The following is a 22,297-nucleotide window of genomic DNA, read 5'->3' as shown; positions in this document are numbered from 1 at the left end:
AATGTATTGAATAAATACAAATACTGTGAACAAACACTTTTTAACTTTTCATTAATATTTTTTCCTATTAAGCTACACAAACATCATCTTTAAACCACTCAAAATTGTAGCATAAATTAGAGCATACCAGAGTCCTATGTACACCGTAGTAATTTATTGATATGCCGCATAATGTCCTCCTTTTTGGTGTTCTGGAAATGGTCACCCTATATAACCTACTGCCCATGCGTTGGAGGCAAAAGGGATTACTTGTTGGGTTTACGTGTTAGTGGGCAATGACAGTTTTTTTCCTACATCGAACTTGAGGTAATACTGTAATAAAACATTTTAGCCCATACATTGGCTATATACAACCATACCATGTGTATGTAACGTTACATATACGAAAACAAACTATCTACGAGAATACGCCATGTCGCTTCAAATTCAACAGTCTAGCATGCACATGATAAAGGATAATGTCTTTGCAAATACGTTTGCATTTTAAATTGGAGTGTCTTTTTGAAGCTCACCTGCCACTCGCATGCCTGATGACCTTGACGGCGAACTGATATCACCTTAGGGTGACCAGGCATCCGGCTTTAGGCCGGGCGGTCTGGATATTCAATGCCATTCATGTGTAGAACATTACCGTTCACAGTTACAAAGTTATATCTTTGTTAATTTAAACAGTGTTTATTCAGTCACAACACTGTCACACAAGCTTTCCTCGAAATCACCATTTCCCTAGGCATGTTTTCATGTCGCGCACATGGTTGAAATAAAGTCACATTGTGACTCGACTTACATTAGACTTGTTGGATGCAGACATTTAGCTGGGAGTGTTTATTCGGTTACACCACTCTAAAATGAGTATTCCTTTAAGTCACCATTCCTCTAAGATTATGTTTTCGTGTCGGCAAAAGCTCGAAATCAAGACCTGTTGTGACTCAACATCTAATTGACTTGTTGGCCACGACCCAGGTTGCTTAAATGTTTGCTGGGTAGGATTTATTTTCTGAATATCTTCCTGAATACGTCACTCATTTTGGAAAACAGAAGCGTAGCGCGTCTCTCCATAAATACCCTCCCAGTAGACAGAACTCTCATCTGCTGCCTCCTCTCCTCCCTGCGCGTAAACTCAACCGATCAGACGGCAACATGGCTGTAAGTATAAAGAAACAAGCGTTTCAACTGATCCATGCAGTGTTTCCCTGGACATCAGTTGTGTTTGGTTCACTTTGTGTGGTTTGACTGCTGCTCTGCTCTGAATGAGTGACAGCTGTCATTACGCGTGTCATTACGCCTGGTTTAAATGTGGGCACCTCTCCAGACGCGCGGATCAGAACCAATAGTTGTCTCTTGCGGTGATGGGATCACTTCTCCGGGCATCATTCATAACTTTTCATAACCTGTTGTGCTTTTGTGCATTTGTTTTATTCCCTTTTATCGTCAAACTATTTGCTGGCTTGGCCATTGATCGAGACATCCAGTCTTATCATTGGTTGGACAACCTAAACATATATTCACCTGGCCGGTGAAAACTCTGAACACTTTGTGCGACTCTTTAAAGATAGTTTGAGAAAGTTGTATTTAAACTGTTACTTATTTTAAGTGAGTGTAGTTTTTCTCCATCACTGTAAAAAACATGCCACGCCTTTTCGTTCTCATGTCGATATACTGACACACAATTTGTCAAATGTTTGTAAAAGTTAACCTTTCAAAAAAATATACTAATCTTAAACCACAAAAAAGGTACCAACATCTTACTGAGATCATACTACCTTCCTTCTTTCCAGTTCAACCTGAGGAAGTGTGACCAGTAGAAAGATTAGCAGTAGTAGCATCAGGAGTGAGTAGTTTCAGTATTAGCAGGCCTCAGTTTAGAGGCCAGACCCCACGAGGGAAGCCAGCAGACGGACTGAGAGGGTCCATGTCTGCTGATGGAGAGGATATGTTGGTCTGAGGCGGTGGTGGACACAGGAAGTCTGCTGCTCAAACCATATCTCAACGGTAACAAACCAGTGTATTTCTATATCAAACAGCTCAACTGTCCCTCGCTCTCCCACTCTCACTCTCTCATTCTCCTGATTGATTATTCTCTCTCTCTCTCTCTCTCTCTCTCTCTCTCTCTCTCTCTCTCTCTCTCTCTCTCTCTCTCTCTCTCTCTCTCTCTCTCTCTCTCTCTCTCTCTCTCTCTCTCTCTCTCTCTCTCTCTCTCTCTCTCTCTCTCTCTCTCTCTCAGATGATGGTGAAGAACAGGCCCCTGAAGGTGGGCCACACGTTGACCGTCACCGGGTTCCCCAAGGCGGATGCTAAACGGTGAGTATCAGTGGATCCACCATCCCGTCGCGCTAACACTTTCACCCACTAGGGGGCGGTGTCCTCCACTCGCAGGTGGCCCATGAATCTGTCCTCCATACGTTTAAAACAAAGAGCTCGGAACATTTCCTTGTTTGTTTTTGTCATTTTACTGAAGGAAGTTGAACTGCAATAGAAACCCTTCAAAGTCCAGTTCTGGAGTTCAGAGGTTAATCATGAGGGTGGGGGCTGGGTGCAGGGGCCAAAGGTTACAGGACAGTTGCCTCCAGAACAACCCGGTTAAAAAACAGTTTCATCCCAACTGCAATAAACTTTCTGAACTCTGAACGTTAAGGATTAAGCACGGCCCTTAGGTATTGTGTAGTGTGTATTTCTGTATGTATTTCTGTGTTATATGTTTTGTAAGTTGGAACCTGTACCAAGCTGACAACAAATTCCACCAGCCTGGCTGTGTGGTCATTAAAAAGAATCATTCAATCAATCACACAAGCACAACTGCTAGTCTGTTCTCCTGGGGTTGAATGTTATTTGAAGCTGTTTCGCTGTGATGATTCAGATAAAGTGAATCCACAACCCTCACGATAATCTCTCCACAATCTTAAAGGTGCTGTAAAGTAACATCAGCGTGAAGTCGATGAGTCGACTCATCGATGGATCGGGGTCTGAACCGGTGACTTGAGCAGCTTCAGTCCCGTGCGTGAAGCGGTTATTGTACTGCAGCTGCAGTGGCTAATGAGTACCGGGTGGTCTTCATCCTCCTCCTCTCCCTCCTCTTCCTCCTTCTCCTCCTCCTCCTCCTCTCCCTCCTCCTCCTCCCCCTCCTCCTCCTTCTCTCCCTCCTCCTCTCCCTCCTCCTCCTCCTCCCCCTCCTCCTCTTCCTCCTCTTCCTCCACCTCCTCTCTCCAGCTTTCAGATTAACGTCCTTTCCGGATGTGACATCGCGTTCCACATGGGCGTGCGGTTCGACGAAACAAGTGTGGCCTACAACTCGTGCCTGGCGGGGTGCTGGGGGGCCGAGGTCCGCCAGGGGGGGTTCCCCTTCAAACACAATGAGCTCTTCAAGGTGAGGGGGGGAGAGGGGGGAGGGAGCGAGGAGGGAGAGGGGGGAGGGAGAGAGGGGGTTCCTCCTCAACTACGATGAGCTCTTTAAGGTGAGAGGGGTTGGAGGGGGGAGGGAGGGGGAGAGGGCTGAGGGAGGGAGAGGGGGAGGGAGAGAGGGGATTCCCCTTCATCTACAATGAGCTCTTCGAGGTGAGAGGGGGATGTAGGGGGGAGTTAGAGGGGGGGAGAGAGGGGGGAGGGAGAGGGGAGGGAGAGGGGTGGTGCATGAACATACATCATGTGTATGAACATAGATTTTCTTTCTGCTTCTCTCTCTCTCTCTCTCTCTCTCTCTCTCTCTCTCTCTCTCTCTCTCTCTCTCTCTCTCTCTCTCTCTCTCTCTCTCTCTCTCTCTCTCTCTCTCTCTCTCTGTGTGTCCCGATGTCTCTCTCTCTATAGTTCACCGTCACCCTGACCCATGAGGAGTTCTTGGTGCTCCTGAGCGATGGCTCTGAGGTCCACTTCCCCAACCGCCTGGGGGCGTGTGAGTACCTGGACTTCTCCTTCGACGACGGCGTCCTCATCCGCAGCTTTGAGATCAACTAACCCTGAGCTGGATCTCCTCCTTCAGTCTGGTGGCCTCTCCTCACAGCAGACCGGTTCACAGGCAGATGAGAACCACTCACTTCATCAACCTCTGACATCCCTGTGTTAGATGTTTTTTACAAAGCTTTTTCTGCAATGGTAAAACTGATTGATTTGTTTTGTTTGGGCCTTTGTATTCCTTTGAGAACATCGGCCATTGATGAATCGCTTCCACCATGGCCTGTCTTGGGCCATCTTCTCCATCTGTTGCCCCGTCAGCCCTTCCGCCTTGAATTGTAAAACTGATGTGGATTAAAAATGATATTTTTAGCAATGATAATCAGCATCTGGTGATTTATTTATCAAGTTGTCGGTGTCTAACACTTTGTGTGTGTGTGTGTATGTTTGTTTGTTTGTTTGTTTGTTTGTTTGTTTGTTTGTTTGTTTGTTTGTTTGTTTGTTTGTTTGTTTGTTTGTTTGTTTGTTTGTTTGTTTGTTTGTTTGTGTGTGTGTGTGTGTGTGTGTGTGTGTGTGTGTGTGTGTGTGTGTCTGTGTGTGTGTGTGTGTGTGTGTGTGTGTGTGTGTGTGTGTATGTATGTGTATGCATGTTTCTGTGTGTGTGTGTGTGTATGTGTGTGTGTGTGTGTGTGTATGTATGTATGTGTATGCATGTTTCTGTGTGTGTGTGTGTGTGTGTGTGTGTGTGTGTGTGTGTGTATGCGTGTTTGTTTGTGTGTACATGTAAATGTGTGTATGTGTGTGCGTTTGTGTGTGTGTGAGTGTGTGTGTGTAGTTTCTGTAGCTAATGGAATGGAAAAATAAGCATTTCAATTGGCGTGGCAGTTAATATTCCATATTTCCTTAACTTAAGCTTCATATAAGGGAAAGTGTTCCTTAGTAGTATTAATACTTCTCACAGAATAAATATTTGATGCAGTGCATGAGTTGGCCTTTTGGGAATCGAACCCGCACCTTGGTGTTACTGCCCTAGCCTGGAGTCGAGGCCTTGATAAATCTCTATCTCACACGCTCGTCTGGCCTGCAAATCACATGATGACAATAACTAGGAAATAACACCAATTATAATAGCTTGCTAATAATATAACTTCATGGTTTCATACTGTGTATAATTCTGCAAGGATGATCTTCTCAACGATTGTGTTGTATGGGAACAATACCATCTCAATACTATACTATCTATACACTACAATACTATCTAAATACTAAACTATCTACTATACAATATAATACTATATGCTATCGCTGTATCTATACTATAACTCTATCTCTGACACACAGACCTCCAATTATATTATGCACTTCACAATGTATTTGAAATGCTCTCTCTCTCTCTCTCTCTCTCTCTCTCTCTCTCTCTCTCTCTCTCTCTCTCTCTCTCTCTCTCTCTCTCTCTCCACCCCTCTCAAAGTACTTTCAATTTGAGCAAATTACAAGGGATACAGACTGATTTACATGTAGATCTGATTTACTGTAGTGCTTTTCATTTTACTTATCAGTGCAATTAATGTACTGTGAGTTTTGCCAAAATAGGCAACGTTGGTGTATTCTAAGAACTGTGCTGCAGTAACTAAAGCCCACTTTAGCCCATTTGAGCTAATTGGATAGACAAATATACATTGTATCGTATTCTGATACCATTGTGTCAATGAAGAATGTTACATGATATATTCACAGTATTGTACAATGTGGCAACAGTCGTTATACTGTATGTATCACCTAATTGCAACTTTAAAAAAGTAAGATATTTCTAAACAATTTTATACATTTGAATATGATGATATGATGATGACATTTGAAGAATATACAAAAATATACCCAGACAATCAGGACATCTGTGTTAAGTGTGGAGGCACATCCTGCCACTTGACTCATATGTTTGCGTCATGCCCCAAACTTGAACATTACTGGATCTCCATCTTTAAAATCCTCTTAGAAACTTTAGGGTAACTTTGGAACCGTGCCCTCTTGTGGCCATATTAGGTGTTTCACCCTCCCCACACGTCCTCAGCAAGACCCATGCAAATGTTGTGGCATTCGCCACCCTACAAGCTACGCGTAGAGTTCTACTCAAGTGGAAATCCCCACAGCCGCCTCTTGTATCTGTCTGGTTGATAGACCTTGGATCTTTTTGTAAATTAGTGAAAGTCAAATTCACTCTACGCGGGGACACAAGCATATGTTTCAAGCTGTTTTATACAATACTTTACTGACTTAAATTATATTCTATTCTATTCTCCTTCTCCCTGGCCTAGTATTTATAGGACATATATCTATTCTTTTCAATTCAAACTGTAAACTCTTCCAAACCTCCACTTTGGGGCCTCTATGTCTCTGTTGTTATGCCATTATCAGCAACACACCCTAACTGTGGCTGTTCTGCAGCCAACCACCAATAATCTGTCCACCACGTTTTTTATTATTATTTTTTGGCTTTACTGTGCATATGATTTGTGTGTCTGTGATGTATTTGGGTGTCTGTTTTGTCAAGGGAGGGTTAGGGTGGGTGTGTGGGAGGGTTTGGGGTGGTGGGAGTTTGTGCTCTTTGACTTTCGGATTAATATTTGTAATGTAAAATTTTAGATTTGAGCTTTAAAAATTGATGAACCAAAAAGTTTTCTTGTATTGTCTGATGTTTTATCGCACTGAACAGCCCAGATGTATTTTATTTTCTTTATTTTTTAATGCTATTAGATAGCGGTCCGTATTATTATTGACTGAGAGAGGCTGATTCTCATTGAAGATGTAAATGTGAATGCGTGCTCTCTGTGATATTAGACAGAAAGGGCCTAAGAGAAGGTCAGCATCCTGTTCTCAGTGCACCGGTACAACACAGCAGTCGGCAACGGGCAGACCGAGCCGGCTACATAAACTGTACTCTAATCACTGAGAAGTAGAATGGCTAAACGTGTTTAAGGATAACAACAGCAGTGTTTAACTGGTTCCAACCGAATCAAAGTCATTCGCGTGTGGATTTGATATGGTGACGATTTTATTTTTTTTGATTCATTTGTTGGGTGTTTCTTTTTGCAAAGGGTCTGATGTGTGTTAATTGTGTGTGTGGTTGTGCTAATTGTGTTTAGTGTTTTGAAGAAACTGGACTTGTTTTGAAAACTTTGCTTAAGCAATTTGAAAAAACTGGAAGTAACAGGTAAGCAAAGAAATCTGACAGGAGATTGAGAGCTGTGCATGGATGTGTTTCTGTTATACCGGCATAACGTGATGTTATCATGTTCGCAGGAAAAGAGTGACTCATGGATTTTTCTTCAGAATATCAGCTAGAATGTTCTGAAGCGTGTCTGTCAGGCCGGCGTAACCTGATGTTACCATGTTCGCAGGAAATTCGGATTATCTCGCTGAAGACATCAATCCAAGGGCGTAGGTTTCTGAGGGCAGCAGGCCTCAGAAACCTAGCCGTTTCTGCATTTCAGCAAGCAGAACAGCACAATTGAAGGAATTCTGTGAGTCTGTGAGTTTGTGGAGGTGGGGGAATGCAACCTGCTGCGGCATGTAGTCACCAGGTGGTTGTCCCTGCTGCCATCCATTGACAGAATCCTGAAATATTGAAAGGCCTTGACCAGCTACGTCCAGAGTGAGGGTGAGGGGGAATGTGCCAGAATTGTTTGGAGATGTTTTGGAGAGGAAAGAAATGAGGTGTCAGACACATATTGTCTGTTTCTCAGCCATGTTCTTAAAGTGTTCTCCGACACGGTCGAAGCACTTGAGGCAAAATCCTTCATCATTACATTGGTGTTTAAGGTAATGACTGAACTAAAACAAAAGCTGGATAGAAGGAAGAAGGACAGGTTCTTTGGGTTTACTGTCGACACCAAACTGAAGCAGCTGCCCCCTTGCCAGTCAAAAAAATGTGAGGCAGATTTTCTACTTTTTTATGAAAGAGCAAAGAAATACATCAGTGAAAAATGTGTCTTCTCTGACACAAGCTTTCATAGCAAAGTGGCCAAGCTTGGCCTCACAACTGCTGTGCCATTTGAAGACTACAACCATCTATTCCACCCTCTAATCCAACCTGTCAAGCTGCTTTGATTTCGACTTCAAGAATTACTACTACGACTGAAAATACACAACGCAGAGTCTGTCCGAACAGTTTAGAAATAAGCTGAAATCTAACAACTGGTTCCAACAGAATCAAAGTCATTCGCGTGCGTATTTCATAAGACGAAAATATGTTTTTTTGATGAATTTGTTGGGTGTTTCGTTGTGCAAAGGGTCTGATGTGTGTTAATTGTGTGTGTGGTTGTGCTAATTGTGTGTAGTGTTTTGAAAAAACGGGACTTGTTTTGAACTTTGCTTAAGCAATTTGAAAAAACTGGAAGTATCAGATGAGCAAAGAAATCTGACAGGAGATTGATGGATGTGTTTCTGTTATAGCCTTCCGGCATGATGTGATGTTATCATGTTCCCAGGAAAAGAGTGACTCATGGAATTTTCTTCAGAATATCAGCTAGAATGCTCTGGAAGGGTGTCTGTCAGGCCGGCATAACCTGATGTTATCATGTTCGCAGGAAAAGAGTCCCAACTAGGATTTTTCTTCGGAATATCTCTGCTTCAGAATCTGAATATCTCGCTGAAGATGTCAATCCAAGGGCGTAGGTCTCTGAGGGCAGCAGGCCTCAGAAGCCTAGCCATTTCCACATATCAGCAAGCAGAGCAGCACAATTGAAGGAATTCTGTGAGTCTGTGAGTTTGTGGAGGTGGGGGAATGCAACCTGCTGCGGCATGTAGTCACCAGGTGGTTGTCCCTGCTGCCATCCATTGACAGAATCCTGAAATATTGAAAGGCCTTGACCAGCTACGTCCAGAGTGAGGGTGAGGGGGAATGTGCCAGAATTGTTTGGAGATGTTTTGGAGAAGAAAGAAATGAGGTATCAGAGACATATTGTCTGTTTCTCAGCCATGTTCTTAAGGTGTTCTCTGACACGATCGAAGCACTTGAGTCAAAATCCTTCAGCATATCATCGGTGTTTAAGGTAATGACTGAACTAAAACAAATGCTGGAAAGAAGAATGAAGGACAGGTTCTTTGGGTTTACAGTCAACACCAAACTGAAGCAGCTGCCCCCTTGCCAGTCAAAAAAATGTGAGGCAGATTTTCTGCTTTTTTATGAAAGAGCAAAGAAATACATCAGTTAAAGAAATGTCTGATTCAAACGTTCATAGCAAAGTGGCCAAGCTTGGCCTCACAACTGCTGTGCCATTTGAAGACTACAGTGCTGCTGTCCAGGCCTGCAATCTGGACATTGATATGGATGGACTGTATGAGGAATATGCCAGGGTGGAAGGTTCGTTCAGTTCACCAGAAATGGAAGGTTGCCACAGTGAGGAACGATATTTAAAACTGTTCTCCAAAGCAGATGTACCACTTGTGAATCTCAGGAAGGTCAGCGCCTAGATATTTTCTCCATCCCATGCAGCAATGCACACACAGAACGTGTCTTTTCAATAATGACAACTGCATGGACAAATGAGAGGAATCGTCTTGATGTGGACAATGTCAAGGCTGAGCTGCAAGTGTGTGTCAATTGCACTTATCCCCACACTGAAATGTACAAGAAGTTCACTGGAAACAAAAAACTCTTGGATGCAGCCATGAAAGAACAGAAGTATTGCAGATAGACAATCAACTATTTTGGTGAGCACACTAATCTTAGGATTTCACTGATGGGCTACATGCAATATTTATAATATTATTGGGTTGAAAACAATGCAGATTTTGGAAGGTTGATAACTATGTTGTTGCTCTGTTGTTATTTGTCTCTGCAGGATGTAAAAAGGCCCAGGGCAGTGGAGGCTTGGAAGCCATGATGACAGAGGGGCTGTGGATCCTGAGCTGCTACAGAGGGTGAATGTGGAGTTGCCTAAAGACAGGTCTGCTGCACACACACAGACACTGAAGACAAGTCCCCAAAAGACTGAAGCACTTTAGAAATGCTATACTTTTTGACCAGTTGAATGTATATTTTTTTTTACAATCTCTTTTGTTGTTTACATAAATGGTTATTTAGGCTTTTTTAAAAAGCATTTTTTTTTTATCATGCATGTTACCTGTTAATTTTTTGGACATTTAAGTCCACACATGTTATGCTTTGTGGCACTCTTCAGTTTAAAAGATTAATCTCAGTGGTCACTTTTTGAACACCAAAATGTATTGAATAAATACAAATACTGTGAACAAACACTTTTTGACTTTTCATTAGTATATTTTTTACTATTCAGCTACACAAACATCATATTTTAACCACTCAAAATTGTACTATAAATGAGAGTTTACCAGAGTCCTATGTACACCGTAGTAATTTATTGATATGCCACATAATGTCCTCCTTTTTGGTGTTTTGGAAATGGTCACCCTATATCACCTACTGCCCATGCGTTGGAGGCCAAATGGATTACTTGTTGGGTTTACGTGTTAGTGGGCAATGACAATTTTTTTCCTACATCGAACTCGAGGTAATACTGTAATAAAACATTTTAGCCCCTACATTGGCTATATACAACCATACCATGTGTATGTAACGTTACATATACGAAAACAAACTATCTATGAGAATACGCCATGTTGCTTCAAATTCAACAGTCTAGCATGCAAATGATAAAGGATAATGTCTTTACAAGTACATTTGCATTTTAAATTGGAGTGTCTTTTCGAAGCTCACCTGCCACTCGCATGCCTGTTGACCTTGACGGCGAACTGATATCACCTTAGGGTGACCAGGCATCCGGCTTTAGGCCGGACAGTCTGGATTTTCAATGCCATACATGTGTAAAACATTACCGTTCAAAGTTACAAAGTTATATCTTTGTTGATTTATACAGTGTTTATTCAGTCACAACACTGTCAAACAAGCTTTCCTCGAAATCACCATTTCCCTAGGCATGTTTTCATGTCGCGCACATGGTTGAAATAAAGTCACATTGTGACTCGACATACATTAGACTTGTGGATGCAGACATTTAGCTGGGAGTGTTTAGGGTTACACCTAAACAAGATTATGTTTTCATGTCGGCAAAAGCTGGAAATTAAGACCTGTTGTGACTCGACGTCTAATAGACTTGTTGGCCTCGACACAGGTCGATTAAATGTTTGCCGGGTAGGATTTCTTTTCTGAATATCTTCCTGAATACGTCACTCATTTTGGAAAACAGAAGCATAGAGCGTCTCTCTATAAATACCCTCCCAGCAGACAGAACTCTCATCTGCTGCATCCTCTCCTCCCTGCGCGTAAACTCAACCGATCGGACGGCAACATGGCTGGGATTGTAAGTATAAAGAAACGAGCGTTTCCACTGATCCCTGCAGTGTTTCTCTGGACATCAGTTGTGTTTGTGTCATTCCGGATGGTTTACTGCTGCTCTGCTCTGAATAGAGTGACAGCTGTTATTACGCGTGTCATTACGCGTGGTTTAAATGTGGGCACCTCTCCAGACGCGCGGATCAGAACCAATAGTTGTCTCTTGCGGTGATGGGATCACTACTCCGGGCATCATTCATAACTTTTCATAATCTGTTGTGCATTTGTTTTATTCCCTTTTATCGTCAAACTATTTGCTGGCTTGGCCATTGATCGAGACATCCAGTCTTATCATTGGTTAGACTGCCTTAACATGGGATATTAAATATTATATATATATTCACCCGGCCGGTGAAAACTCTGGACACGGTTTTGCGACTTTTAAAGATAATTTGAAGAAAGTTATATTTAAACTGTAACCTATTTAAAGTGAGTGTAGGATTACTCTATCATTGTAAGAGACATGACACACCTTTTCGTTCTCATGTCGATTTACTGACACACAATTTGTTAAAAAATGCTTGTAAAAGTTATCCTTTTATAAAAATGTACAAATCTTAAACTAAACAGAAGGTGCAAACATCTTACTGAGACCATACTACCTTCCTTCTTTCAGTTCAACCTGAGGAAGTGTGACCAGTAGAACTATAGATTACCAGTAGTAGAATAAGGAGTGAGTAGTTTCAGTATTAGCAGGCCTCAGTTTAGAGGCCAGACCCCACCGAGGGAAGCCAGCAGACGGACTGAGAGGGTCCAAACCATATCTCAACGGTAATAAACCAGTGTATTTCTATATCAAACAGCTCAACTGTCTCTCTCTCTCTCTCTCTCTCTCTCTCTCTCTCTCTCTCTCTCTCTCTCTCTCTCTCTCTCTCTCTCTCTCTCTCTCTCTCTCTCTCTCTCTCTCTCTCTCTCTCTCTCTCTCTCTCTCTCTCTCTCTCTCTCTCTCTCTCTCTCTCTCTCTCTCTCTCTCTCTCTCTCTCTCTCTCTCTCTCTCAGATGATGGTGAAGAATATGCCCCTGAAGGTGGGCCACACGTTGACCGTCACCGGGTTCCCCACGGAGGGTGCTGAACGGTGAGTATCAGTGGATCCACCATCTCTCCGCTAACACTTTCACCCACTAGGGGGCGGTGCCTTCCACGCGCAGAAAGCCCATGAATCTGTCCTCCAAAGTTTAAAACAAAGAGCTTGGAACGTTTCCTTGTTTGTTTTTTTCATTTTACTTAAGGAAGTTGAACTGCAATAGAAATCCTTCAAAGTCCAGTCCTGGAGTTCAGAGGTTAATCATGAGGGTGGGGGCCGGGTGCAGGGGCCAAAGGTTACAGGACAGTTGCCTCCACAACAACCTGGTTAAAAAACAGTTTTATCCCAACTGCAGTAAACTTTCAGAACTCTGAACGTTAAGGATTAAGCACGGCCCTTATGTATTGTGTAGTGTGTATTTCTGTATGTATTTCTGTGTTATATGTTTTGTAAGTTCGAACCTGTACCAAGCTGACAACAAATTCCACCAGCCTGGCTGTGTGGTCATTAAAAAGAATCAATCAATCAATCATACAAGCACACCTGCTAGTCTGTTCTCCTGGGGTTGAATGTTATTTGAAGCTGTTTCGCTGTAATGATTCAGATAAAGTGAATCCCCAATCCCCAGTGAAGTCGATGAGTCGACTCATCGATGGATCGGGGTCTGAACCGGTGACTGGAGCAGCTTCAGTCCCGTGCGTGACGCGGTTATTGTACTGCAGCTGTAGTGACTAATGAGTACCGGGTGGTCTTCATCCTCCTCCTCCTCCTCTTCCTCCTCCTCATCTCCCTCCTCCTCATCTCCCTCCTCCTCCTCCTCCTCCTCCTCCTCCTCCTCCTCCTCCCTCCAGCTTTATAATGAACATCGACTACGGGGACGACATCGCGTTCCACATGAGCGTGTGGTTGAACACAACATCAGGCTACAAGGACTTGGTGGTCTACAACACGAAGCAGGGGGGATGCTGGCAGGAGGAGATCCATACGGGGTTGTCCCCCTTCAAACAAACGGGGCTCTTCAAGGTGAGGGGGGAGAGGGGGGAGGGAGGGGGAGAGGCGGGGGTGTAGGTAGAGGGGGGGGGGAAGGGAGGGGGAGAGGCGGGGGGGTAGGTAGAGGGGGGGAGAGAGGGGGTTCACCTTCAATTACAACAAGCGCTTCAAGGTAAGAGGGGGAGAGGGGGAGGGAGGGGCGAGGGAGAGGGGGAGAGGGGCGAGGGAGAGGGGTGGTTCCCCTTCAACTACGATGAGTCTTTCAAGTTGAGAGGGGGATGGAGGGGAGAGCTAGAGGGGGGAGAGGGAAAGGGGGAAGGGAGGGGTGAGGGAGGGTTAGGGAGGGGGAGGGAGGTGGGGGGAGGGAGGGGGAGGGAGATGGGGGGTGATTGAACATACATTAAGTAAATGAACTACCATTTTCTTCCTGTTGCTCTCTCTCTCTCTCTCTCTCTCTCTCTCTCTCTCTCTCTCTCTCTCTCTCTCTCTCTCTCTCTCTCTCTCTCTCTCTCTCTCTCTCTCTCCCTCTCTCTCTCTCTCTCTCTCTCTCTCTCTCTCTCTCTCTCTCCCTCACTCTCTGTAGTTCACCGTCACCCTGACCCGTGAGGAGTTCCTGGTGATCCTGAGCGATGGCTCTGAGGTCCACTTCCCCAACCGCATGGGGGCGTGTGAGTACAACGACTTCTCCTTCGAAAAGGGCGTCCTCATCCGCAGCTTTGAGATCAACTAACCCTGAGCTGGATCTCCTCCTTCAGTCTGGTGGCCTCTCCTCACAGCAGACCGGTTCACAGGCAGATGAGAACCACTCACTACATCAACCTCTGACATCCCTGTGTTAGATGTTCTTTACAAAGCTTTTTCTGCAATGGTAAAACTGATTGATTTGTTTTGTTTAGGCCTTTGTATTCCTTTGGGAACATCGGCCATTGATGATCGCTTCCACCATGGCCTGTCTTGGGCCATCTTCTCCATCTGTTGCCCGTCAGCCCTTCCTCCTTGAATCGTAAAACTGATGTGGATTAAAAAACGATTTTTTTAGCAATGATAATCAGCATCTAGTGATTTATTTATCAAGTTGTCGCTGTCTACCATTTTGTGTGTGTATGTGTGTGTGTGTGTGTGTGCATGTTTCTGTGTGTGTGTGTGTGTGTGTGTGTGTGTGTGTGTGTGTGTGTGTGTGTGTGTGTGTGTGTGTGTGTGTGTGTGTGTGTGTGTGTGTGTGTGTGTGTGTATGCGTGTTTGTTTGTGTGTACATGTAAATGTGTGTATGTGTGTGTGTATTCGTGTGTGTTCGTGTGTGTGTGTGCGTGTAGTTTCTGTAGCTAATGGAATGGAAAAATAAGCATTTCCATTGGCGAGGCAGTTAATATTCCATATTTCCTTAACTTAAGCTTCATATAAGGGAAAGTGTTCATTAATACTTCCCACAGAATAAATATTTGATGCAGTGCATGGGTTGGCCTTTTGGGAATCGAACCCGCACCTTGGTGTTCATGCCCTAGCCTGGACTCCAGGCATTGATACATCTCTATCTCACACGCTAGTCTGGCCTGAAAATAACATGATGACAATAACTAGGAAATAATACCAATTATAATATCTAGCTAATAATATAACGATAGTTATGTTATTATAACTCTAGTTCTATGATTGTAGGCGTAGCCGTCTAGGCTTCGCCTTATGGGCATGTCCCGTGAAAATTCAAACTATGCAGCTATCAGCGTGGGCACCGCCCACATTTCCCACGGTATCGTGTCTATATAACGCGGTGTATACCGTCGCTCATCCTCCACGCTTTTCTTTCAGCATTTGGAGGGTACAGCAGGTGGGAAACTAGACGGCTACGCCTACAATCATAGAACTAGAGTTATAATAACATAACTATCGTTCTATTTCATGTAGGCTACGCCGTCTAGGCTTCGCCTTATGGGCTAAGGTGAAGCTGCGAGCGGAGCCCTATCAATGTACTCCTGCTGGACCCCAGTCAAAACGACCTAAGTCACCAGAGCACATTAAGACTCAAAAAGCCAAGGAAGTGTAAAACACAACAGCTTTATAAAAACTAATTCCTCCTAGATCAAGCAAGGCAATGATCAAGGGAGAAAAAAAGTGAGTCTGTAAAGACTCCGGTTCTATTCCGTGCTTCATGGAACCCATGAAAAGGAAAAGAAAACCAGAGCAACACGGTTTCCATTAGGTCCGCTACCACCGGGGACGGAGCTACGGAATTCGGCTCTCCAATAATGGGACTCTCTCGGCCGTTTCTTATTTGAAGAAAACGGCGGGAGTGCCTCACTGGTAAACAAAACCACCAGACAATTGGCGAGCCAATAGAAAACCCCCTAGCCTGTTTTTCATTTGAAAAAAGGTGGGAGAGTAAGAGACTGGTAATCAAGACCAACTCGCCAGCCGGCGAGAGGAAATCCAACCACGCCGCTTTAAAGAACATGTCTATATTCTTAAGCCGTAAAGGGGGTCCCGGACTCTAGCACAGAGTTGCCGAGTGAGCCCCTGGACATGTCTAACATGTAAAAACGGACAAAGGGGCCGGGGGAAGACCAAGACGCAGCCGCGCAGATGTCTTCCACCGAAACGCCCTTGAGTAGAGCCGTTGAAGCGGCCACGCTCCGTGTGGAGTGAGCTTTAACGCCCAACGGTGGCGCCAAGCCCTGCCGAGAGTAGGCTAGGCAAACACCCTCACATACCCAGCGAGAAAACCGCTGCTTAGAGAGAGCGCGGCCCCTGCTAGCGTCGCTTAACACACAAACAACTGTTGTGTGGAGCGGAACGCTGCCGAGCGATTCACGTACATAGCCAACGCCCGAACCGGGCACAGGAGATGCAACCCCGCCTCCGCCTCACTAGAATGAGGCGGGGGGTGAAAAGCCTTAAGCACAATATCCCTCGACCGAAAATAACTATTAATGTTCTTCGGGAGGAACGCAGGATTAGGTCTGAGCAACGCGAAGGAGCTGTCCTCGTTTAGCAACAAGCAACTCGGGCTGACAGACAGAGCGGTTAGCTCACCGGCCCGCTTGGCAGAAAACAAGGCCAACAAGAGCGCCGTCTTAAATAACAGGGCATCCAAAGGGGCCTGGGAGAGAGGCTCGCCATCCCTGGACAATGCGCGCAACACGGTGGGGAGATCCCAGCGTGGTGTAAGCACGCGTGAAACAGGCCTAACCCGTCTAGCCCCACGCAAGAATCTCTTGACCAGTGGATGGCTGAAGATCGGTCCACCATCACAGCCTGCATGGCCAGCCGAAAGGGCTACCGCATAGACCTTGATAGTGGAGAAGGCCAAACCTTTTTCCAATAAGTTTTGCAGAAACGAAAGCACGCTTCCCACCTCGCATTGAGATGGGACAGCGTGGTTCGTCTCACTCCAATTAGAGAAGGCGCACCACTTCGCCGCATAGAGGGAAGAAGTAGAAGGCGCACGAGCACTCTGAATAGTGTTGATAACCGTCTCAGGCAAACCTTTGCCCTGCAGGATCAACCTCTCAGGAGCCAAACCAACAGCCGTCCCGAGACATCGGGCGGGTGGTGCACCGTCCCGTGGGCCTGTGAAAGCGCATCCGGCCTGAATGGTACTGGCCAAGGCGCCGACCGCGAGAGCGCGGCCAGCTCTGGAAACCACAGAGCTGAACGGTTCTCCGGGGCCACTAATATCAGGGACAGTCTCAACTGTCTGACCCGTTCCAGAAGAGGAAGGATCAGCTGGAGCGGGGGAAACGCATACAAGAGAGCCCGCGGCCAAGGTGTGTGTGCCAACGCATCTACCCCCAACGGGGGAAGATCCCGAGGGCTGAGGGAGAACCACCACCTGCAGTGCGTGTTCTCCCGGGACGCGAAGAGGTCCACCTGCGCTGTCCCGAACCTCTGCCAGATCAGTCTGACAATGTCGGGATGTAACCGCCACTCGTCTCGGCGGGGACCGCCTCGAGACATGAGGTCCGCCCCAAAGTTCTGGGCGCCCGCGATATGCAGGGCTCTCAGACTGCGGAGATACTGATGAGCCCAAAGCCAGAGCTCGACCGCCTTTCGGTGGAGAGCAGGGGAGCGGACTCCCCCCTGTCTGTTGATGTACGCCGCCGCCGACACGCTGTCTTTCCTGATCAGAACGTGGCGGCCGCGCACCAGGTGAAAGAAATGCAACAGCACTTTCCTCACAGCGTCGAGCTCCAACACATTTATGTGTGCTGTAGGGGGCGTGCGCCACTCGTCTCCGACCGAGTGAGAGAGGCACGTTCCTCCCCAACCCGTCAACGAGGCGTCCGTGAAGACCACTACGTAGGACGCCACCCTGCCCAGTGGAACACCCTTGAGAAGGGCGGAGGGTCCTTTCCAATATTCCAGGTCTGGCGACACCGAACGGGGGACGAGGAGCACCCTGAGCTTGTGTCGTCTGGGGTCCAACCGTTGGCGAGCAAACCACCGCTGGAGTCTGCGCATAAAAAGCAGACCCAGGGGAACCACGGGGTGGGCAGCTGCCATCAGCCCCAACAGGTGGACAGTGCGGTCACGTTTCTGCGAACGTGAAAACGGGAGAGCGCCGACAGGATGGCGTCTCGCCGAGGAGGCGAAAGCATCGCAGTCATGGTGGCTGAGTCTAGGCAAAGCCCCAAGTAGACTGTCTGCCGGCTGGGGAGCGGGGAGCTCTTCTCCCAGTTGATGGCAAAACCCAGGAAGGAGAGATGGTTTATCACCAACATGGTGACCCTTCTCGCGGTCTCTTCTGAGTTGCTCAGAATAAGCAGATCGTCTAGGTAGAAGAGAATCCTCTTTCCCTGACGTCTGAGCGGTTCCAACGCCGTCTCCACACACTTCGAGAAGGTGCGCGGAGCCAGGGAATAGCCGAACGGCAGACACTGGTACTCGTACGCCATCCCCATAAAGGCAAAGCGGAGAAACTTCCTGTGCGCCTGCCGAACTGGGACGTGGAAGTAAGCATCCTTGAGATCCAGGGATGTGAACCAATCGTCCTCTCTCACACACCGGAACAATGCTCCGACCGTGAGCATTCTGAACTTCCTCGTGGCAACGAATCTGTTGAACACGCAAAGATCCAGAATAGGTCTCATTTCCCCTGACTTCTTGGAAACCAGGAAGTAGCGGGAATAAAAACCTAGGTGAGACTCGTGGGGGGGAACGACAGTGATGGCCCCCTTTACCAAGAGACGTGCCACCTCTGCTGCCAGAGCCGTGCTCGCAGCCGGGTCCCGTAGCGTGGTCTCCACCAACCCCATAAAGGGTGGGGGACAAACGGTCTTTACTCTTTTCTTTAATAGGGAAAGAAAAAGTAGGAGCAAGCGTCCGGAACTTCCCGGTCCGTGGCGCTGCTGCTCTCCCCGTGCGCGGCGGCTGCGGCTGCTGCACCGGGGCTGGAGTCGGAGGTGGCCCCATGGAACGCTGGGACCGGCCTAGACCCCGCTTCCTCTCAGCCTGCTGGCGGGAGGAGCCCGTGAGAATCGTCCCGAACCGGGAACGATTCTCACGGACTGACTGCTGGTGCGCGAGCACCTCGGAAAACCTGGGACCAAATAGGCCATCCGGCGCTAGTGGACCCTGGACGAGGCTGGCCCGCTCTCGTTCCGGCACCGCAGTGTGGGAGAGCCATATGACCCTTTGAATCATGGTAGCCCCGCCATATGCTGGCCGGCCGAAACGGCTATCGGCTGGCATAACTGGAGGATGGTGCTGGAAAAGCGGGAAACCGCCAGCCATCTCGTGGCTTCCTCCGGGCCGTAGGCCTCCCTGTCAGCCGACAAGGAGACCATGGCAGAGGAGAGCAGGGCGATGTTGTTGACCGCCGCCGCGGATTGAGAGGCACAAACGAACACCCTGTCCGTTAGGCCGACAATCTGCTTCTGGAGGCGGTCGGGGGGCAGCGGCTTTTCGTCAAGGAGCCATCCGGCGCCCGGACAGAGAAGCGCTGCCAGGGGAGGCTCCAGACGAGGGATCCCCCTCGCCTGAGTATCGGCCCACCCCTCCACGGTGGTGAAATCCGTGTAGGATCTTACCGGAGCCTTCAGGGTCGAAGGGTCCTCACCGGCAGCAATAAACAAGTGCTGCAAAGGCGGGAACAAGGGGCACTGGGTAACCCGCCGGGAAAAAAGATGGGGTGCGAAAGCACTCGCCCTGCATATCGTCAGATACGGGGGCGAGAGGCGGGGCCGGCATGGGAATCCCTTTGATGGCCGCCGCCTCACCCATGATCTCCCGGAAGAGATCGGTCATCCGGCGCGGACCCTCGTGTTGTATGACGGTGGCGGTTGTAACCCGAGAGCGGGAAAAACCGGACGCCGAGTCGCCGAAGACGTCGTCCAGGGAGGCGTCGATGATGCCATCGTCGACGTCAGGTCCGAATAGGTCGATGGCGTCAGCCATTTCCACCGCAGGGGAAAAGAAGAGATGCCTGGAGAGGATCCCCTCTTCAGGCAGCTCCCGGCAGGCGACACAGGAGACGGGGGCCGCCATAGCAGCCGCGGCGTGGTCGGCGCCGAGGCACCAAAAGCACGCCAAGTGCCCGTCACCCGGTGCCAGGGAGGCGGGACAGGAGGCGCATAGGAGTCCTGAAAAGGACCTAGCTCTAGGAGCGCTCTCAGGTGGCCCTGAAAAGGGCCGTTTGTCCGCGGCCTCGCCCGAGCCGCTGCCACCGGCTTGGGAGATCCGTGTTGTAGTTCTCATCTTCTTAATAGTAGTTCTCAATTTCTCGCTGATAAGCACAAGTGCTGAAAGAAAAAGGAGGATGAGCGACGGTATACACCGCGTTATATAGACACGATACCGTGGGAAATGTGGGCGGTGCCCACGCTGATAGGTGCATAGTTTGAATTTTCAGCGCGCGCAGGCGCGCGCACGGGACAAACCCATAAGGCGAAGCCTAGACGGCGTAGCCTACATGAAATAGAACTTCATAGTTTCATACTGTGTGTAATTCGGCAAGGATGATCTTTTCAACGATTTAGGGGAACAATACCATCTCAATACTATACTATCTATACAATACAATCTCAATACTAAACTATCTACTATAAAATACAATACTATATGCTATCCCTGTATCTATACTATAACTCTACTATCTCTGACACACGGACCTCCAATTATATTATGCACTTCACAATGTATTTGAAATGCTCTCTCTCTCTCTCTCTCTCTCTCTCTCTCTCTCTCTCTCTCTCTCTCTCTCTCTCTCTCTCTCTCTCTCTCTCTCTCTCTCTCTCTCTCTCTCTCTCTCTCTCTCTCTCTCTCTCTCTCTTTGTCTTTGTCTCCCTCTCAAAGTACTTTCGATTTGAGCAAATTACAAGGGATACAGACTGATTTACATGTAGATCTGATTTTCTGTAGTGTTTTTCATTGTACTTATCAGTGCAATTAATGTACTGTGAGTTTTGCCGAAATAGGCAACGTTGGTGTATTCTAAGAACTGTGCTACAGTAACTAAAGCCCACTTTAGCCCATTTGAGCTAATTGGAAAGACAAATATGCATTGTATCGTATTCTGATACCATTGTGTCAATGAAGAATGTTACATGATATATTCACAGTATTGTACAATGTGGCAACAGTCGTTATACTGTATGTATCACCTAATTGCAACTTTAAAAAAGTAAGATATTTCTGAACAATTTTATACATTTGAATATTATGATTTGATGATGATATTTGAAGAATATACAAAATATACCCAGACAATCAGGACATCTGTGTTAAGTGTGGAGGCACACCCTGCCACTTGACTCATATGTTTGCGTCATGCCCCAAACTTGAACATTACTGGATCTCCATCTTTAAAATCCTCTTAGAAACTTTAGGTTAACTTTGGAACCGTGCCCTCTTGTGGCCATATTAGGTATTTCACCCACCCCACACGTCCTCAGCAAGACCCATGCAAATGTTGTGGCATTCGCCATCCTACAGGCTAGGCGTAGAGTTCTACTCAAGTGGAAACCCCCACAGCCCCCTCTTGTATCTGTCTGGTTGATAGACCTCATGTCTTTTTGTAAATTAGAGAAAGTCCAATTCACTCTACGCGGGGACACAAGCAGATGTTTCAAACTGTTTTATACAATACTTTACTGACTTAAATTATATTCTATTATATTCTCCTTCTACCTGGCCTAGTATTTCTAGGACACATATCTATTCTTCTCAATTCTAACTGTTAACTCTTCCAACCCTCCACTTTGGGGCCTCTATGTCTCTGTTGTTATGCCATTATCACCAACACACCCTAACTGTGGCTGTTCTGCAGCCAACCACCAATAATCTGTCTACCATGTTTTTTATTTATTTTTTTGGCTTTACTGTGCATATGATTTGTGTGTCTGTGATGTATTTGGGTGTCTGTTTTGTCAAGGGAGGGTTAGGGTGGGTGTGTGGGAGGGTTTGGGGTGGTGGGAGTTTGTGCTCTTGGACTTTCGGATTAATATTTGTGATGTACAATTTTAGATTTGTGCTTTAAAAATTGATGAACCAAAAAGTTTTCTTGTATTGTCTGATGTTTTATCACACTGAACAGCCCAGATTTGTTTTCTTTTCTTTATTTTTTAATGCTATTAGATAGCGGTCCGTATTATTATTGACTGAGAGAGGCTGATTCTCATTGAAGATGTAAATGTGAATGCGTGCTCTCTGTGATATTAGACAGAAAGGGCCTAAGAGAAGGTCAGCGTCCTGTTCTCAGTGCACCGGTACACAACGCAGCAGTCGGCAACGGGCAGACCGAGCCGGCTACATAAACTGTACTCTAATCACTGAGAAGTAGAATGGCTAAACGTGTTTAAGGATAACAACGGCAGTGTTTAACTGGTTCCAACCGAATCAAAGTCATTCGCGTGTGTGTTTCATATGGTGACGATTTTATTTTTTATGAATTTGTTGGGTGTTTCATTGTGCAAAGGGTCTGATGTGTGTTAATTGTGTGTGTGGTTGTGCTAATTGTGTGTAGTGTTTTGAAGAAACTGGACTTGTTTTGAAAACTTTGCTTAAGCCAATTTGAAAAAACTGGAAGTAACAG

The 22,297-nt window shown here is 46.5% G+C and overlaps 2 protein-coding genes across 2 annotated transcripts; both read left to right on the top strand.

Moving 5' to 3' along the window:
* The first annotated feature begins 1,046 nt into the window (after window positions 1–1,046).
* Window positions 1,047–4,267, top strand: LOC115545327 (beta-galactoside-binding lectin-like). The gene is made up of 4 exons (XM_030358354.1): window positions 1,047–1,146; window positions 2,225–2,301; window positions 3,208–3,364; window positions 3,802–4,267. The coding sequence occupies exons 1-4, from the start codon at window positions 1,141–1,143 to the stop codon at window positions 3,946–3,948; spliced, it is 387 nt and encodes a 128-aa protein (XP_030214214.1). The 5' UTR covers window positions 1,047–1,140; the 3' UTR covers window positions 3,949–4,267.
* Window positions 4,268–11,136: 6,869 nt separating this feature from the next.
* LOC115545323 (beta-galactoside-binding lectin) lies at window positions 11,137–14,320 on the top strand. The gene is made up of 4 exons (XM_030358351.1): window positions 11,137–11,225; window positions 12,257–12,333; window positions 13,134–13,305; window positions 13,856–14,320. Exons 1-4 carry the CDS (start codon window positions 11,214–11,216, stop codon window positions 14,000–14,002), a joined length of 408 nt encoding a protein of 135 aa, XP_030214211.1. The 5' UTR covers window positions 11,137–11,213; the 3' UTR covers window positions 14,003–14,320.
* Window positions 14,321–22,297: the final 7,977 nt, after the last annotated feature.

The sequence above is a fragment of the Gadus morhua genome, chromosome 6 (genome assembly GCF_902167405.1).
Source record: "Gadus morhua chromosome 6, gadMor3.0, whole genome shotgun sequence".
In the NCBI taxonomy this organism is placed as follows: Eukaryota; Metazoa; Chordata; class Actinopteri; order Gadiformes; family Gadidae; genus Gadus; species Gadus morhua.
This window is presented reverse-complemented; position numbering and strand designations above follow the sequence as displayed.

Bases quoted from the DNA above. Each gene is read 5' to 3' on its own strand.
- LOC115545327 (XM_030358354.1), top strand. The intron at 2,302-3,207 runs GTGAGTATCAGT...TCCTCTCTCCAG, and splicing joins CCCAAGGCGGATGCTAAACG to CTTTCAGATTAACGTCCTTT. The intron at 3,365-3,801 runs GTGAGGGGGGGA...CTCTCTCTATAG, and splicing joins AACACAATGAGCTCTTCAAG to TTCACCGTCACCCTGACCCA.
- LOC115545323 (XM_030358351.1), top strand. The intron at 12,334-13,133 runs GTGAGTATCAGT...TCCTCCCTCCAG, and splicing joins CCCACGGAGGGTGCTGAACG to CTTTATAATGAACATCGACT. The intron at 13,306-13,855 runs GTGAGGGGGGAG...CACTCTCTGTAG, and splicing joins AACAAACGGGGCTCTTCAAG to TTCACCGTCACCCTGACCCG.